The sequence below is a fragment of the Pelophylax lessonae genome (genome assembly GCF_965119305.1).
Source record: "Pelophylax lessonae genome assembly, chromosome: 9".
NCBI lineage: Eukaryota > Metazoa > Chordata > Amphibia > Anura > Ranidae > Pelophylax > Pelophylax lessonae.
The window spans coordinates 61,592,783-61,613,277 of record NC_138776.1 but is presented as its reverse complement, the minus strand read 5'-3'; the positions used below and the strand labels follow the sequence as shown (position 1 = coordinate 61,613,277).

At 43.5% G+C, this 20,495-nt stretch overlaps 1 protein-coding gene across 2 annotated transcripts in view; it reads left to right on the top strand.

The window, feature by feature from the left end:
- The window catches only part of ENTPD1 (ectonucleoside triphosphate diphosphohydrolase 1), a 184,691-nt gene that overhangs the window by 45,973 nt on the left and 118,223 nt on the right, over window positions 1–20,495 (top strand). Inside the window, exon 1 of one of the 2 annotated variants that reach the window (XM_082269376.1) lies at window positions 2,030–2,107. The exons of the other annotated variant lie outside the window; for it this stretch is intronic. Coding sequence (XP_082125502.1) covers window positions 2,080–2,107 — 28 coding nt within the window. The 5' untranslated portion in view covers window positions 2,030–2,079. Of the gene's footprint in view, window positions 1–2,029; window positions 2,108–20,495 lie in introns of those variants that run through there. 2 annotated transcript variants of the gene reach the window in all.

The window sequence follows — 20,495 nt, the reverse complement described above, 5'->3', positions numbered from 1 at the left end:
ATGCGTGCCTCCTCCTTCTCGTACAGTGATGGATTAGTGGCCTTAGGCAATGACTCTGAGGAACCACCCACAGACGGGAACAGAGAAAAGAAGAGGAGAGCCAGACTGGGGTGTAGGGTAAGTAATTCAGCCTCTTGAGCCCCCCCTAGACCTAATGAGCATTTACCCATTGCAGTGCTGGTCTTTTTCTTGTACTTAGGCCTTAGACCCCCTTCTCTTCTTTAGACATCCCAGCAAGAAGTAAGTATAGCTTTAAAGACCAACTCCAGACACAACTTCCAAGTGAACCAGTCCTTTGGGTGAACTTTTGCTTGATCCAATGCTGGAGAGAAAATGTGAACTCTGACCAGGTCACCTCTGAAATGAAACAGTGCTTAGGATGCTCCATACTCCAAGAGTGGTTGAGTGGTTGCTGGTGATGAACCGCCGAGGGTCCCAGTGCGCATCATGGGAGAAGAAGGGAGAGTTAGTTGCCCCCATATCTAAGTGGTGGGTATTAGTGCATGTTTTATCGTGCATTAATACAAGCCTCAGTCAATTGCCACTTGAAGTGGGCGTTTTTGAATACACCCTGGTTAAACCCCCTAATATCACCTCATGTTGACTGCCACCTTTTTGGTTGCTAGGAAACTGGTACAGCAGCGTTACTCGTTGCTAGGCCACAGGCAGCTGGGCCATGCGGCATCATTGGCTGTTATGGTGCAAGTGGGCACCATAAAAAACCAATGATGCTGTGCTCCCCAGCCAATGGTGCCCTGAAAACCAGCTTAGTAACACTGCCCTATGTATATAGGGAAACATTACTAAGCAGCTGTAAGGAAGGGGTTTTGCTGCACCCCACTGAGTACCCCCTGTTCGTTTAGTTTAGGGGTGTGGGGATGAGGAGTAATGCATACTATAATCCTCATTCCTGTCAGCTCCCTCCATTTGTGCCATTGCTTCCTCTTTATGGCACTCCTAGCCGAGGTCACACACCTGCCATCTCCTCCATTAGCAGACTAGTAGCCTTACACAATGATGCCAAGCAACCACCCACAGCCTGGAGCGGAGGAGAGAAGAAGAGGGCACTGGAGCCTGCCAGAGTGGGGTATATGGTAAGTCATTTAGCTCCTTCAGCCCCCCCCCCCCCCCAGACCTAATGAGATCAACTCTCTCCATTTTTGCCATTGTCCTCTCCCTAAGGTGCTCCTAGCTGTGATAGCATTCTAGCCGATGGCATCCTGGAAACCAACTTAGTAACACTGCCTTATGTATGCAGGGAAACATTACTAAGCAGCTGTAAGGAAGGGGTGTCCCTGCACCCCACTGAGTACCCACTGAGTATATATTACTCCTTATCCCCGCACCCCTAGACTTAACAAACAGGCGGTACTCAGTGGGGTGCAGCGACACCCCTTCCTTACAGCTGCTTAGTATACAGGGAAACATTACTAAGCAGCAATAAGGAAGAGGTGTCGCTGCGCCCCACTTAGTACCGCCTGAGTCAGTTTTCTCACTTTTCCTCATTGGAGGCATTCCCCTGACCATTCATTTTGAATATTACCCCATTGCACATGCCCAGTGCACCACAAACCATGAACCATTGATAACACAAAGCATAGTCCCTTTGTGTTTATTCCCTGAGCATAAGGGTTGGGGGGTATATGCAACCCGGGGAGCAATGGCATTATCCCCCTTTACATCCAGCCCTGGTGTCCCTTTAACTGGGCATTTACACCCAGGGGAGGTGGGATGGACTACCTGATCATGTGACCACCATGATTGGCTGTCACAGTGGTCACACAATTCGGAGCCGTGAGCGCACACTTTTAACACAAAGAAGTTGCTATTTATCAAAGAACAGCATTTATAACCCATACTGAAGCTCATAACATAGGTATATAATGCTCCGTACTTTCAGAAACAGCATGTGGGTAGGAGGAGAGAGCAGAGATGTGACCTCATCTGTTTGCTGCTCCTTCAGTGTCCAATCACAGGCTGTAGGCGGGGAGGTGTCAGCAGTGTATTTCTTGGGACGGATAAAGTGGAGTCATTCTCCTGGCTGAGCTGTGTGACAGAGCTGTGTGATCTCACGACTCAATGGAGAGAAATGCAAGTCCTATGTCAGGTAAAACTGCTCACATGTGTGTTTCACCTGTGCATGTAGAGGTTTACTTTCAGTCAGGCTTTAACTATCTTATTATATTATGTCTTTATAGTAAATAGTGTGAGAATTTTAATTTTGTATGCTGTTTATGTGTTTTTATATACTTTTATACCTTTTGGCTAAGTTTACACTCGTAGTAGACCTTGCTGCCCCTTGGATCGCTTTTCAGAGGCGTTTGGCAGGTGATGAGGAGGTGATATGTTGCTTCCTCACAGCCTGTGTTAAAGCGGTATTTAACCCAAAACCATACATGTAATATATTGCAACTTACAAATCCTTAAATGTGGTGGCTGCATTAGTTTTCTTTTTTAGACTTTTTTCCCCCTGGTGATCTGGCCAGTCACACACCTCATGCATTAGGCTGGTCATACATTATCCAACTTTCTTGTTCAATTTCCTTTACATTTACCTTCAACTTTGTAGTGCAAGGGCCTGCCTGATTGCATACAAATTAAAGGGGTTAGGTTTGACCTCCTATTATCTAGTACAAAAAACACACAGGAGGATGCAACCACCCCGTGCATTACCATAGACAATTTTTTAATCCACATGGACAAATGGATACTCACATCTGAATTCAAACATCAAGCAACACAGATCTGCTCCAGCTGGAACGCAATGCAGTTTGTCCTGGGCGCAAAGGGCTGGACAGCTAACACGTTTCAGGGGTTGTGCTCCCTTCCTCAGAGCTTATCTAGTTTTGGTAAATCTAAAGGAAAATTGTACAAGAAAAATGTATATAATTTAGAATAATTTATATATTTCTATAAGAAAATCGGGCGTGTATCGTGGTTCAAAGAACTTTCGTATGATTTTTGTATAGTGACAGCCGATTCCGAACTTTCGACAGCCGATTCCGAATTTTCCTATAAAAATTCCCAAAGGGAAAAACTCCACAGTCGTTCTTGTTCGGGAAAAGAATGAACAATTTTTGTGTAGTGTGTACCATTTTTGTACAATTCTTGTACAAGAAAAATCCGAAAAGAAGGACTGCGAGTGATCAGAAACAATAAACAACAAAAAAAAAAAAAAACCCTTTGTCATTCAAGAATTTCCGTACTAATTTTTGTTCATCATTTTCGATTTGCGAGGAAAGTCAGATGATCTTTCGCCCAATTTTCTTATAGTGTGTGCCTCCACTCTGGATGAAAGAACACCTTTGGACAGCAGCAGTGTCAGTCTGGGGGGAGGGTAGTGCAATATTTCCTAGTAGATCTAGATACACTAACAGATCAAAGCCAATATCCAGATCACACTTTACAAGCAGTTGCAGCAAACAATTTTTCTTATTGGGATAAAGGTTTTATCTAAATGAATAAAAGCTGATCATGATAAGCACCCCAGCTAGTGGTAAATAGTTTGTCTCATCCCTGATACATCTGGAAGAGAGCTTGTTCTGTTTAGGATCAACAGATTTACTGGCAGGATCACCAGATCAAAATAGTAGAATGAAAGCCTAAATAATAAAACTAATGCAGCCATCACATCTAAAAATTGGTAAGCTGCAATTTAATTAAATGTTGGCTTTTGGGTTTAATACTGCTTTAACTCTCTAAAGCACTACTGCGTGATTGCACGGGGGTTTTGTTGCATCTCTACTCACTTGAATGGGTTGTTTTTGGCAGCTCTACCGCCCACCAAATGCAACAAGGCGAATAATATAATTCTTATGCTGTTGGTTTTGCCAAGTGGTGTTGGCCCTGGAACTATTCAGGCATCATCACATGGGAGGTTAATCAGCCACAGCCAGGGTGGATTTGATTTAAATCAAGTCAATTTAAATCACGATTAGTAAAAAGACCTTATTTAACCACTTAAGCCCCAGAAGATTTTACCCCCTTCCTGACCAGGGTTTTTTTTGCGATTTTTCACTGTGTGACTTTAACGGACAGTTACGCGGTCGAGCGACGCTGTACCTAAACTAATTTGACCTCTTTTTTTCCCACAAACAGAGCTTTCTTTTGGTGGTATTTGATCACCTGTGCAATTTTTACTTTTTGCGCTATAAACAAAAAAAAAGCGACAATTTTGCAAAAATAACAATATTTTTCACATTTTTTATATGAAATTCCCCCCCCAAAAAAATGTAAAAATCTAAATTTTTTAACATTTTCGGCCAATTTGTTTTATGCTACATATGTTTGGTAAAAAAAATCACAAAAAGCGTATTTTGATTGGTTTGCGCAAAAGTTATCGCGTTTACTAACAAAGGGAAAGATTTTTGTAATTTTTGGTGTTTTTTTTTTTTTAACGAGTAATGGCGGCGATCTGCAATTTTTTTTTTGTGGGACTGCAACATTGCGGGGACAGATCGGACCCTTGACTGACATTTTTGACACTTTTGGGGTTACCAGTGACATTACTGCAGTAATCAGTGCTATACATACAGTATGCACTGTTACTGTAAAAATGACACTGGCAGGGAAGGGGTTAACTGTATTGGAGAGGGAGGGGTTAAGTGTGTCCTAGGGGCGTGTTTCTAACTGTGATGGGACATGGCTATTAGTGTAAAAACAGAGATCAATGGTCCTACATAGTAGAACCGTCTGATCTCCATTTTTACACAGAGGAGAATGACAGGCGGCTGTGTTTACATTAGCCGCCTGCCTTTCTCCCTTCCCGGCCAACGATCGCGAGTGACTGGCGGACCCGATGTCACACGCACTGACTTGTTAGGGAACGAGCAGGGGCAGGTGCGCGCCTCAGCGGGCGCGCGCTCGCCCGCTATTGGCTCACAAGCGAGTGACAGGCTAGTGACGTACCGGTACGTCACTTTGCCTGGCCGGGGCTGACCACCGCAGTATATGTACTTGCGGCGGTCGGCAAGTGGTTAAATCAACTCAATTTAAATAGCAACCGTCATCTCTGTCCTGAAGTGGCTCCACCTCTGACTCCCTGTTGACTCACCGACAGTCCCATTCACTTGGGTGGTGATGCGGCAGTGACACAACAAGGTGAGGGACGTGGCGGCAGCATGTGAGTGGATGTCCGCTAACAGGCGCTGCCATGATGGATCTGAAATGACAGGTTCTCTTTAAATGTAAGGACTTATTCTTGCTGGTAGTTACAATCTTTAATATTTGCAAACAAAATGAAGGTTTCCTATTTAGAATAATAAGCTGCCAAGTTTGTAAAACAGCGATATCAGAACCGATTCAATCATACAGTTTGTAGTGTACAAAGATTTGCAAAACAATGAGATAAAGGAATATTCCTGAACTTTGTTTTATCTCACTGTGAAATTGTGTGAATGCATCAATGCAGTGCATCAATGTTATCTCAGCTTGCAGAGCTTGGATTCATAGAATGAGTTTACCACAAAATGTAAATATTGCAGAATATACAGCCTCATGCTACATAACTAAGCTCCGTTTCATGCTGAATAAACAAAATTAATAATGGATCTAAAATAGAAACATATCTTTAGATATATTTTTACTCCAAAAGCATTTTATTAAAATAAATTTGATAAAAATAAGAAAAATTTGCCTAAAATAAAAAAAAAAAATCTGATTTAAATTGAAAAATCATTGATTTTTATCCACCCTGGCCACAGCTCAAGGAACCCTTGACAACCTCTGGAGGAACTTTAAGGTTCTACAAAACCCTGGCTGAGAATGGTTGTTCTGGATGTATGGAGCGTGTTCATTTTAAAGCTGTAGTATACTCCGCTTTTTAACTTTTACCTATAGGTAAGCCTATAATAAGGCCTATAATAATGCTTACCTGTAGGTAAAATAGATATCTCCTAAACCTGCACGGTTTAGGAGATATTCACCCTGCTTGCACCCGCTGACACCAGCGGCGCATGCGCTCTGAAGTTCCGGCGGACCTTCAGAGCTCCTTGCTGGACAGTGAGCGCCCGCGTATGCACGGTAGTGACGTCATCACGGCTCCGGCCACTCACAGTGCCGGAGCCGCCGAACCCGGAAGAGACGCAGAGGGAACATGACAGCTCCATTAGCGGTGTCTGGGCGACTATGTGGGGGCTTGGTTCCAAGGTAAGTATTTCATAATGTGCTAGTATGCAATGCATACTAGCACATTATGCCTTTGTCTTGCAGGGTTTTTTTTTGTTTTGTTTTTTGTACAGGGATACTACCGCTTTTAGTCTCAGATTGTGATTTTTTTCCTGGATGGTGTTCCCTTTTTTCCGGCTCTTTCCTGGCTGGACGCTGGCCATACACAGGTCACTTCTAGAGTAACATCAGGCAAAATGAGCAACTAATGCCTGAGAGGGGACATGGTAGCGATTTACAAATACCTTAATGGTGATCCCAGCATAGGAAAAAACTATTTAGTCCCAGGGAGTGAAAGAGGACACACAATGAGATTAGAGAAGAGGCAGTTTAACCTTAAGGGTTTCTTCACTGTAAGGGCGGTGAGAATGTGGAACTCTCTTCCACAGTTGGTGGTAACTGCAGGGAGTATGGCTACTTTTAGGCCCCGTTCACATAGGGGCGATCCGACTCGGGGGGCGAACCTCCGAGGTCGCGGTGCGAGCAGCGCGCCGCAATCTCGGAGCGGCCGCCACGGACTTCATAACATTGAAGTCTATGGCGGTCGCCTCCGGGTCGCCCCAAAGAAGCTCCGGACCCTTTTTCTAAGTCGGAGCGACTTGTGTCGCTCCTATTAGAACGGGTCCGCAGCTTCCCTATGGAAGGCGACCTCACAGGTCGCCTTAGGCTCCGTTCACATGTCAGCGTTTGGATCGCGGGCAGAACCGCCGCGGTTCCGCCCGCGATCCGGAGATTATTGCAAATCGCGGGACGCCTAGCGTTGCCCGTTGATTTGCAATAGCCCCCCAAACGCCGAGCGATGTTGCCGCGATTTCCGCCTGCCGAATCGCGGCAACATCGCGCAAACAAAATCTCGGGACGCAATACGCTCCAAAGAAGTACAAGAGCTTCTTTGGAGCGTATTGCGTCCCGCGATTTTGTTTGCGCGATGTTGCCGCGATTCGGCAGGCGGAAATCGCGGCAACATCGCTCGGCGTTTGGGGGGCTATTGCAAATCAACGGGCAACGCTAGGCGTCCCGCGATTTGCAATAATCTCCGGATCGCGGGCGGAACCGCGGCGGTTCTGCCCGCGATCCATACGCTCACATGTGAACGGAGCCTTAGTGTGAACGGGGACTTAAAAGACTCTTGGACATGCATATCATAAATCAAAACATTCAGGGGTATGTGAAATGGGAAATGATCAGGCCACTGACACACACACACCTATACAGGTTGAACTGGATGGACTGTTGTCTTTATTCAACCTCAACTACTATGTAACTATCACAACATCTTCCATAGAAAACGCATGACCTATCATTACTGGCTGGAATGACAGACATCTGATTTATTTTATTTTTGTATTGTTGCAAATGATTCTCTGCAGGTAATTGTTAGTTAAGAAGTATTGATCAATGCAAGCAATGATTTAGAGCCCATTCACACTGCCGTGACTTGTCAGGCGACTTGTCAGCCTGACAAGTCGCAGTCAGTCGCGGTCCATTGAGTAGTACAGGACCCGTTCTAATAGGAGCGACACAAGTCGCTCCGACTTAGAAAAAGGGTCCTGTACTACTTTGGGGGGACCTCGGAGCGACTTGCATAGACTTCCATTATGTGAAGTCCCTGCAAGTCGCGCCGAAGTCGCGGTGCACAGCGGTGCACGCGACTTCACAGGTCGCCCCCCGAAGTCGTGTCGCCTCAGTGTGAACCGTCTCTTAAGGTCTCGTTTACACCGCGGTCTCAACAATCAGTGTGTGGTTTTGCGTTTAAAATAATAATTTGTTTCCTTCACTACAAAAATTTTTATTTAGTATTTAAAAAATGCTTTCCCCTTGCATTTATGTGCTTTTTATTGCGTTTACGATTTTTTTTATGCACGTACTGGTGCAAAGAAATGCAATGGTGTGAATTGGGCACATTGGAACAAATTGCTTTTTTTAGGTACAGTATAGGCCCTCAAAATGCAACTGGTATAAACGGGCCCTAAAAGATATCTGCTGTTTACCGAGTGCAAACTATCCCCTTTGTACATATAAATCCGTTACATACATATATTTTATATATATATATATATACACAATAGTGCACTATCTGGTGGAAACATTCTATCAATAGAGTGCAAAAATTATTAAATACATATAAGAAACATGCAAAATGTCAATCCTGCAATAATATCAATAAATAAATAAAGAATCAGTGATCAATGTATTAGAACAAATATAACTCAAACAAATTTCAGAAAAAGTGATAAAAATAGTCAATTTCTTGTATTCTACACGTATGTTTTTCTATCATTTGTTCAATGAAATTATTGCAAGATTGTGACAATATATGTCTTTGTTGGATTTCATCAAAAAATGTAAAGGTGAACTGACAGCGCACACCCTCCCCACCTACCCCGTCCCCGCTGTACTTACCTATTGGGATTCTGGGCTGTTAGTGCCCACGCAGTCGGTCCAGCAGTCTGGAGATTTGAAATCCCCGCTCTCCTCCCTCTTCTCTGTGCAGTGCTTTCAGGAGGGATCAGAGGGATGTTGACTGGTCAGAACCGTCAAAAGGATCACTGGATTTCAAATCTGCCCACCACTGGACCAGCTGTATGAGCACTGACAGCTAGGCATCACCGAAGGTAAGTACAGCGGGAATCGGGGGGGGGGGGCAGGGTGTAGAGTGTTAGTTCCCTGTTACGGGTTTTTCTGTTTCTCTGAGTTAACTTCTGCTTTAACAAGAGAAACAATAAAGTGGTTTTCTCAGAAGCCCATCCCTGCAGTGATTTAGCAGCTCAGTTCTCCCCGTTCCACCTCCCACTGTGACTCAGTAGCTCAGTTTTACCTGCTCCGTCTCCCAGCAGTGACTGGGCAACTCAGTTCTTACTGCTCCCCCCAACAGTGACTCAGCAGCTCAGTTCTCGCTGCTCCTTCTCCCAGACGTGGCTCAGGAGCTCAGTTCTCCCTGCTTGTCCTTCCCAACAGCAGTTCGGCTGCTTCCACTCGCAGAAGTGACTCAGCAGCTCAGATCCCCTGAACCCTCTCCCAACAGTGACTTGGCAGCTCAGCTCACCCTCCCAGTGACAGCTCAGCAGCTCAACTCTCCCAACTTCCCCTCTTCCTGCAGTAAATAAGCAGCTCAGGCCACTGCGCCTCCTAACTGCAGATACTCAGCAGCACAGTTCTCTCTGCTCCTCCTCCAATAAGTGACTCCACAGCTCAGTTCCCCCTACTCTCCTTTACCAGCAGCAGCTCAGCTTCCTCACCTCCCAGAAGTGACTTAGCAGCTCAGATCTCCTGCACCCTCTCCCAGCAGGGACTTGGCAGCTCAACTCACCCTCTCAGTGACAGCTCAGCAGCTCCGTTTTCCCTGCTCCCCTCTTCCAACAGTAACTAAGCAGCTCAGGCCCCCTGTGCCCCTTCCCTGCAATGACTCAGCAGCACAGTTATCCCTGCTCCTTCTCCTCTAATAAGTGACTCCCCAGCTCAGTTCTCCCTGCTCTCCCTTACCAGCAGCAGCTCAGCTGCTCCCCCTCCCAGAAGTGACTCAGCAGCTCAGATCTCCTGCACCCTCTCCCAGCAGTGACTTGGCAGCTTAGCTCACCCTCCCAGTGACAGCTCAGCGGCTCAGCTCTCCCTGCTCCCCCTCTTCCAACAGTAACAAAGCAGCACAGGCCCCCTGCGCCCCCTGCCTGCAATGACTCAGCAGCACGGCACCCCTAATCTTCCTCTGTATATTGTACTTTACATTTACCTTATTCTTGGCAAAAGTATTCCACAGCAAATCTTTACATTTCATGAGTCTTTACTGCACTGATATCTCTGAACCAATAACTGATTATTTAATGATTTCTTACCGACTGTCACGTTACAGTGAGTTATGCTTTGCTTTATTTCAGATGAGGTAATCTGTGAGAAGGAAATATAAATGTGATGAGTAAGTGGTAAGATCATTTTTGGCTGGTTTAGCATTCCATTGACTATTAAACACATAAGTGGAATGCGGCAGAGGTGTCCAATCCCCCCCCCCCCTTTTTTATATCATGTTGCAGAGACACGTGCATTATATTAATGCTTCATGCTTGTTAAATCACCTGGCAACATTGTACACTCATGAATAAACATATTGACATCATGGCTGCTCCAAAAAGAGAGACATTCATTCATTGAAATGATTACCTTGGCCAATGCCTGTCTAGATACCTGCCATTTATATCAATCTATTGTGTCCCATACTATCCAAAATGGACATAAGTAACCCTTTAGGAAAACTGAAGCTAGAGTTAGTTATACTCCATTTCTTTACTCCAAACTATGGCTTGCGACCACACCCGGCCCGCTACGAGGTTTTGCCCAGCTATTAGCTAGGGTCAGTGGTGTATCCTCAGACTCAGTGCACAGACTGAGTATTCAGATCAGTTGTTCTTTGCTTCTGATAAGGACCCTAATGTAAAGGGGTACTCTGATGTGTAAGGGGCTACATACGTATGGGGGGCTTCTGACGTGAAATGGAAACTCATATGAAAGGGAGGGCTCTGATATGATGGGGAGGCTCTGATGGGGACCCTGATGTTTGGGGGAACTCTGATGGGGGGCCCTGATATAAGGGGAAACTTTGATGAGGACCCTGATATAAGGGGGAACCCTGATGGGGGGGGCCTGATATAAGGGGGGACTTTTTGATGGGTACCCTGATATATGGGGTAACCTTGATTGGGGCCCTGATATGAGGGAACCCTGATGGGGGCCCTAATATATGGGGGAACCCTGATGGGGGTCCTGGTGTATGGGGAAAGTCTGATGGCGCACTGATATAAGGGGGAACTTTGATGGGGACCTTGATGTATTGAGGAACATTGATTGGGCCTCAAAATATGAGGGAGCTCTGATAGGGGTGCTGATGTATGGAGGAACTTTGATAGGGACCCTGATATATGGGGGAACTCTAAAGGGGGCCCTTATGCATGGGGGAACTCTGAGAGGGACCATGATATATGGAGGAAATCTGACGGGGGTCCTGATGTATGTGGAACTCTGATGGGGACCCTGATATATGGGGGAACTCTGATGGGGCCCTGATATATGGGAAAACTCTGATGGGGACCTTAATGTATGGGGGACTCAGAGTCTGTATGTATGTAATGGGGGCCAATGAAGTGATGGGGAACTTCTGATGTGAAGGGGGATTCTGATATAAAGTTACTTCTCATAGCATGTTTATTTATTTATTTTCATTTTATTCATTGATTTATATTTATAAAACAGATTTTTTTTTTCGGCCCACAATTATTTATTATATTATACAATGGGGCGTACTGAAATGTTTGATAAACCCTGCACTAGATAATCGGTAACACAACTGGGTATCAGTGAAACAGGAAGTGAGGAGAAATCGCTTCTACGAGGTCACAGATTGCAATAAATATACAACAGGAGGATGTAGCCAGGGAAACGTCTCCAAAATTTGGTTGAAGGAAAAAATACAACCAAGTTGACTCTTCCATGATAGGTAGAAATTCACATCTTCCAGCATCAGATTCTGTTGCTGTTCTTGGCATTTGGTCACCTCTCAGAGCAGAAAAGGACTATGGCTCTGGAAAACTTTCTAGTGGCAAGAATTGTGATCAAAGTTGTAAATGAGCAGGTAGTGATATAATGCCGCAATCTCTGTTGATTTAAAGGGAACCTGGACCTATCTCATGGTGAACAAAGCAACGGGTTTTAAAAAACAGGATTTGAAAAGCTGCAGATTTAAATATAAAGATTTTTAAAATTACATTTATATAACAAATATGAGATCTAGGGATTGGGTTTATATAATATGTAATCTTTTATACACTAAAAGTCAAACCTAGGCAAGAATGTCAAGTTCTTGTGAACTGAGTGTCTGTATAAATAATATGTGCAGCGCTAATGATCAATTAACATATGATAGTTATTAACAGAACCTGGTATGGGTATCATGTGACTGTGCAAACAATGTAAAAATACATACAGTGCCTTGCGAAAGTATTCGGCCCCCTTGAACTTTGCGACCTTTTGCCACATTTCAGGCTTCAAACATAAAGAAATAAAACTGTAATTTTTTGTGAAGAATCAACAACAAGTGGGACACAATCATGAAGTGGGACGAAATTTATTGGATATTTCAAACTTTGTTAACAAATAAAAAACTGAAAAATTGGGCGTGCAAAATTATTCAGCCCCTTTACTTTCAGTGCAGCAAACTCTCTCCAGAAGTTCAGTGAGGATCTCTGAATGATCCAATGTTGACCTAAATGACTAATGATGATAAATAGAATCCACCTGTGTGTAATCAAGTCTCCGTATAAATGCACCTGCACTGTGATAGTCTCAGAGGTCCGTTTAAAGCGCAGAGAGCATCATGAAGAACAAGGAACACACCAGGCAGGTGCGAGATACTGTTGTGGAGAAGTTTAAAGCCAGATTTGGATACAAAAAGATTTCCCAAGCTTTAAACATCCCAAGGAGCACTGTGCAAGCGATAATATTGAAATGGAAGGAGTATCAGACCACTGCAAATCTACGAAGACCTGGCCGTCCCTCTAAACTTTCAGCTCATACAAGGAGAAGACTGATCAGAGATGCAGCCAAGAGGCCCATGATCACTCTGGATGAACTGCAGAGATCTACAGCTGAGGTGGGAGACTCTGTCCATAGGACAACAATCAGTCCTATACTGCACAAATCTGGCCTTTATGGAAGAGTGGCAAGAAGAAAGCCATTTCTTAAAGATATTCATAAAAAGTGTAGTTTAAAGTTTGCCACAAGCCACCTGGGAGACACACCAAACATGTGGAAGAAGGTGCTCTGGTCAGATAAAACCAAAATCAAACTTTTTGGCAACAATGCAAAACATTATGTTTGGCGTAAAAGCAACACAGCTCATCACCCTGAACACACCATCCCCACTGTCAAACATGATGGTGGTGGCAGCATCATGGTTTGGGCCTGCTTTTCTTCAGCAGGGACAGGGAAGATGGTTAAAATTGATGGGAAGATGGATGGAGCCAAATACAGGACCATTCTGGAAGAAAACCTGATGGAGTCTGCAAAAGACCTGAGACTGGGACGGAGATTTGTCTTCCAACAAGACAATGATCCAAAACATAAAGCAAAATCTACAATGGAATGGTTCACAAATAAACATATCCAGGTGTTAGAATGGCCAAGTCAAAGTCCAGACCTGAATCCAATCGAGAATCTGTGGAAAGAACTGAAAACTGCTGTTCACAAACGCTCTCCATCCAACCTCACTGAGCTCGAGCTGTTTAGCAAGGAGGAATGGGCAAAAATGTCAGTCTCTCTATGTGCAAAACTGATAGAGACATACCCCAAGCGACTTACAACTGTAATTGCAGCAAAAGGTGGCTCTACAAAGTATTAACTTAAGGGGGCTGAATAATTTTGCACGCCCAATTTTTCAGTTTTTTATTTGTTAAAAAAGTTTGAAATATCCAATAAATTTCGTTCCACTTCATGATTGTGTCCCACTTGTTGTTGATTCTTCACAAAAAATTACAGTTTTATATCTTTATGTTTGAAGCCTGAAATGTGGCAAAAGGTCGCAAAGTTCAAGGGGGCCGAATACTTTTGCAAGGCACTGTATGTATAAAATAAACTGATAAAAAATAATAACACAGTGAACAAAATCACATCATCATGAAAGTGGCATGGCATGAAGAGATAGTGCAGAGAAAATGAAGTCCTTGCGTATCACAATGAGTGTGAATCAACTGCTTTTCAAAAACGTGCTCCAAAGGTGAATATAGAAAACAATATTGCAGTGACACAGCCCACCACCAATCACATAAGGAGGCTTACTGGAACGAGTGGACCCAGTTTGGCGTACGCCTAGTGGGTCAACTCATGCTTTGGTGTATGTACACCCAATATACAAGGGAGAAAGATAGGTAGCTTCTCACATCAATCTCCTTGTCACTCTCATGTGCTGAAAAACTCTTTAACCATCATCCATGGAAAGGTTATGTAGACAACGCTCTAAGGTTTGGATGGATTTTCTCCAACAATCACCAAGTGATTAGATAGGTAATCAAAGAAAGGAAACAAAACAACTCCACATAGTGTAAAACCATACAATTTGGGTATCAGTATGCAATAGCATGGACAGGACTCAACCTCTCCATGGGCAGGTTGAGTCCTCTCCATGTCATTGCATACTGATGCTGTATACAGACAAATCTTGAAAGCGCTTTTTTATAAGCCTAATTGTGTGTGTTCTGAACTTTTAATAAATACCCTCATTGTATGGTTTTACACTATGTGGAGGTTTTGTGTTTTTTTCTTTGATGACCTATCCACTTGGTGATAGTTGGAGAAAATCCATTCAAATCTGAGAGCATTGTCTACATAACCTTTCCATGGATGATTGTTAAAGAGTTTTTCCAGCACATGAGAGTGACAAGGAGATCGATGTGAGGAGCTACTTATCTTTCTCCCTTGTATATTGGGTGTACATACACCAACGCATGAGTTGACCCACTAGGCGTACCCCAAACTAGGTCCACTCACTCCTCTAAGCCTCCTTATGTGATTGGTGGTGGGCTGTGTCACAGCAATATTTTTTCCTATATTCACCTTTGGAGCACATTTTTGAAGATCAGTTGATTCACACTCATTGTGATATATAAGGACTCCATTTTCTCTGCACTATCTCTTTATGCCATGCCACTTTCACGATGATGTGATTTTGTTCACGGTGTTATTATTTTTTATCAGTTTATTTTATACATATGTATTTTTACATTGTTTGCACAGTCACATGGTATCCATACCAGGTTCTGTTAATAACTACCATATGTTAATTATTCATTAACGATGCACATATTGTTTATATTACTGTTTGCACTAGTTCGGCGTTGTGCTGGCTGCTCACTTGGACACTAGCGTGGTATTTATTTTGATTTTGAGTGACTGTGTCTATAAGTACAAGCTTGAGGCAGAAGTTGTGATGTAATACCGTGCTTGGCTTTACAATGGTCAGAAACCACAGTATTTCTCACTGGAGGCCAATTAGAATGAGCTTCCCTGTCCCTGTTGGTGAGCAGGACCCCTGTAGACTTCTGAGAAAAATAAGGAACTACAAACAAGGAAACAAACTGAGTTGGACTTTTAAGGTACTAAAATAATCCACAAATTTAAATACTGGTAAAAACAATTGTCGTTTTATTTGTTACAAAAGTTAAAAGCTTTTAAATGATATCATACATTCATGCATAAATTATTCAGCATTAAAACTCCTTTGGACCCCAAAAAAAGGTATCAAGCCCATATATAAAGGTCAGAAAGGACAGTGTTGTTCTTAAATTAAGGGGAATGTAATGTTCCTAAAGCTGGGTGGTGGGGTATGGTTAGTTCTTAAATAGGAGGACTATCTGGGATTACCAGATGATGTAGGCCAGGGTAGGATTGGGCATGGTTAAAACTTGGATGGGGGATCATCTGGGATTACCAGATGTTGTAGGCTAGGGCAGGGTTAAACATGGTTAATAATTGGATGGGAGACCACCTGGAATTACCAGATGTTTTAGGCTAGGGCAGGGTTAAATATGATTAATAATTGGATGGGAGACCACCTGGGATTACCTGGTGCTGTAGGCTAGGGCAGGGTTGGACATGGTTAATAATTGGATGGAAGACCGCCTGGGATTACCAGGTGCTGTAGGCTAGGGCAGGGTTGGACATGGTTAATAATTGGATGGGAGACCGCCTGGGATTACCAGGTGCTGTAGGCGAGGGCAGGGTTGGACATGGTTAATAATTGGATGGGAGACCGCCTGGGATTACCAGGTGCTGTAGGCGAGGGCAGGGTTGGACATGATTAATAATTGGATGGAAGACCGCCTGGGATTACCAGGTGCTGTAGGCTAGGGCAGGGTTGGACATGGTAATAATTGGATGGAAGACCGCCTGGGATTACCAGGTGCTGTAGGCGAGGGCAGGGTTGGACATGGTTAATATTTGGATGGGGAATCTCAGGGGATTTCCAGGTGCTGTGGGCTAGAGCTGGGTTGGACATTGTTTATATTTGAATTGGAGACCTCCTGGGATTACCAGGTGTTGTAGACTAAGGCAGGGTTGGACATGGTTAATACTTGTATGGGAGACCACCTGGGAATATCAGATACTGTAGGCAAAGGCTTGGTCAGGGCTGGTTAGTACTTAGATAGGAAATGGTTTGGAAATACCAGAGGCTATAGGCTAAGGCAGAGTAAGGCCTGGTTTGTACTTACCGTAGATGGGAGACCACCTGGAAACACCAAGTGCTGTAGGCCCCATTACAGTTGACATCACTTTGATTCAAGAATCATCCTGTACATAAAGACCCTGATGCTGTTTTTTTGGCCCCAAGCCACGGTTTAAATGCTGAATAATTTATGCATGTATGGTATCTCTTACTAGTTTTTAAACTTTTGCATCTAATAAAACTACAATAGTTATAACAGTAGTATATTTTTGGATTGTTGAAGCACCTTAAAGAAAATGTCTCACTTCAATTTCTATTAATGTGTTCTGTTCCGCTGGGGTCAAAGTACATGTAGTATTTTGTCCCCCTGTCAGAACACAAAAGAACAGCAGGGGGAGATCGCTGTACTAATACCAGATTGTTAGAACAGTGGCTCCAACCGAAGCTGTCAGTTTTCTTTCACTTAACTCAGCACAAAAACTAGTGGTGTGTACTAGGCTTTAGTCTCCAAGCACTTGCCCAAGGCGAAAATGCTGGGGGGGGGGGGGGTTGGGGGTTTGGTGGGCGTGTTAACTAAAATGCTTGTGCTTGTCAAAGCATCCAGCTCCTTGATATCTGTTTTGTTAAACGCCCTTGGAGGTAGTAGGAGTGCTTTGTCTGACCAAACAGCGGACGCCCTTGGAAGTAGTAGGAGTGCCTCGTCTGACCTCACAGCGGACACCCTTGGAAGTAGTAGGAGTGCCTTGTCTGACCTCACAGCAGACGCCCTTGGAGGGAGTAGGAGTGCCTTGTCTGACCTCACAGCTACCATTAGACAATGCATAGAAAGATGGGACAAAATACTACATGTACTTTGTCCCCTGAGGAATAGAACACAATAATAAAAATGGAAGTGAGACTTCTTCTGTGAAAGTCACAATCCATTCCTTGTTTGTAGTTTTATGCCTTTAGGGATGTGGCAACCCTTAAAGAGAGCATTATATTTTTCTTTTGATGTATCCTGAGAAGAGCAATGAGCCAGTTAAACAAGAAAGAAGGTCCTACCAGGTCCAGGACAAGGGGTAGGCAGGAGAAACGACTGCCCTGGGCACTGTGATATCATATGAGTTGGGGGGGGGGGGCAGCTGCTAGGAGAGTGGGGCTTTGTGTTCAAAGGGGGGATTTGGTGGGCAGCAGGGGCTAAGGATTCTTTTAGGTTAGGGAAATTTGTGGGGTGTGTGCTAGGAGTGATGATTTGGCGGGAATTTGTGTTGGGAGGGGGGATGGGGAGGAGGATTTTTGCTAGGAGAAGAGATTCAGGGGTTTTGCAGCAAAGATTTATGCTGGGAGCGGGATTTGTACTGGGAGGAGGGGAAATTTATACTAAAGGCTCATACACACTTGACGAGAATTGGACGAAATATCCTCCGATTTTTTCTCTCTCGTGCTCTGCGGTCATAACCGTTTTTAGCTAACAGTGCATAATGTTCACGAAATTTCTCGTCCGATTTTTTCTTTAGAACATTTGTTCCTAGACTTCCAGGTCGTCAGCAACTTCAGATCATGCGTGGTCTTTCATAGCTGATTTTTCGCAGATTAATGCACATTAAACGAAAATTGGTCGTCTGGGGACAGACAATAAAAATTTTGGTGTTTGTCCCTCCATTTTTTTTTTTTTTTGTTGAAAATGTCGGCATCAGCTCCTGAAAGTTGTGTACACACTAGCCGAAAATCGTACGAATTTTCGTCAGATTTTCTACTAGTGTGTACCCAACTTTAGGGGATTAGCATGCAGATTAGTGGTCAATTTTTTTTTTTTTTGGGGGGGGGGTTTTGCTGACACATAATGCTCCTACATTTTTTTTTTGGGGGGGGGCACAGTTTGCCATGTTTGCCCTGGGCTCTAAATGACATTGTCCAGGCACTGGGTCCTACCATTGCAATGGTTGCAAAGGAGTTTTTTTTTAATGACTTGTTCCAATTTTAATGTTATATATATATATATATATATATATATATATATATATATATATATATATATATATATATATACAGTATATATTAATAAAAATTTATTCACCAATATTTCCTGTGTGTGATGTCATTGTGTGCTATAAAGCACACGTTGCATTGATGCTTATATTATTTTATAGCTGTGTTTACGGCTTCAAAGCAGTTAGCGCTCAAGCTTATAAAGACAAGGAGTCTTCTATAAATGCGGCTACGCTCCCCCTTATCCTGTGTTGTAGGACGGCTGAATGAAAGACCTCACTAGTTTCATCTTTTATTGTGTGTGAACTTTTGGTTGATGATTGAAGGTCATCCGAGAATCTGTGTGAAGTCGGTAACAAGCGGTGGATGACAGATATATGAAGACTGTGACTATACTAATCTTTTCTATTCAAGTCAATGCTTCTTTTTGTAAAGCATAGTCTCTGTTCTCTCCCTTTTTTTTTTTTTTTACCAACTCATTCCAACTTACTACTAAAAATGGAAATTTGCTTGATTTCCCTTGGATGTTTTTAGCTCATACTGACTCTTGGTCTGATACATGCTGCCAGTGAAGAAACTGCTTAGGTCATCCGGGTTAGGATTAGGTAGAGTTACAACAAGGAACTACATTGTCCTTAATCATTCCCAAAAGTCTGCCAGCAGAGGACATGCGAGAATGACTATGCCTAATGCATTGAAAGGGAATCTACACTTTTTTCTGTTTGTTTTAAGCTATATTGTCATATGAGTGATGATTGTTTCCTTTTCTATAAGAAAAGAGTGCAAGATTTCCAATAAACCAAGTTTATATAGAACAAAATATCCAGAATTAAAGCAAATCTCCATCCAAAAATAACAAAATAGAAATTTATAGCCCAACCCCTTTCGCTGCCAGAGCCGTTTTTTTCATTTTATGCACACAGATTTAAGAAATAATTTTAGGCCTGCAGTTTACATAAAACCCACAAACATTATATATTTTCTGAAAGCAGACACCCTAGAGAATAAAATAGTGGTAGTTCCAATATTTTATGTCACTTGATATTACCGCATTGGAAAATTTCAGTAAAAAACCCACTAAAGTGAATTTTAGGGCAACCAAACACAATAAACTACTTTTCTACTAGTGTGTACCCAACTTTAGGGGATAAGCATGCAGATTAGTGGTCAATTTTTTTTTTTTTTTTTTGTGGGGGGGGGGGGGGGGATTTTATGTGCTTGGGTGAAATTTAAAATTAAAAAAATAAAAATTTTGTTTTTGCTTAACTTTATTTTTCATCACATAGGGGGCAAAAAAATCTCCTTTGTGATTATCTTTAGGTGACAGGTTCTCTTTAATGAGATATGCAGGGCCCAAAAGACCCTGCATGTCTCTGCTTGAGAAGTGACGTCATACACATTGCTTTCTGGGTCATAACAAGAAGGGGAGGATAGCGAACCTGTGTCCGCTCTGCTTCCTCCCCTCCACCTGCCGGGACCCGCCATGTCGTTCCCAGGCCTGCATGGCTGGAGCGTGTGTGTGTGTGTGTTGGGGGGGGGGCATCGGTACCAGGGTATGTGGAGGCAATCAGGCAGCAGGGCAGCCATCTGTCAGGCAGGAGTCTGCCTGTCAGTTTTACACACATTCCCAGTGGCTGCATAGTGGTGGATCGTTTTTGCTGCTCTGGGTTTCACAGACTGCAGGCTCGACTACTTCTCTTTCCCTTCTAGTGAGTTCTAGAATTCTGGGCCTGAATATTTATGTGATCTCAGCCAATCCCTTGGTGGAAGTACCCAGTAGGTGGCTGAGAAGTAGATAAATAGTAGGTGGCCTAGAGCAGCAGGGTTCTTGTCTTGGAGGAAGAGATCCCAGCCAGAAAGGCTGCTTTCCTTCTGGGCGGACTAGCTTAAGTCTGCAGAGAGTTTTTTGAGGCCTCAACTCAGTGGGAGGTGGGGGCCTATCTCAGAGAATTCATCAAGGTCCCAGCTCAGTGGGAGCTGGGGGGCCTAATTTTCCTGGAATTAGTTTTGAGCCAAGTCAAGGGGGTGCACTGAGGATCCAGGCCGTAGATGCATAGTACAATGTATAGCTAATATTGGTCAGGAAGTATCCAGGTATCTGGAGACACAATAAAGACCTGAAAGTGGGATCCTAGTGGCTGTCTGCTGTTTACCCCCT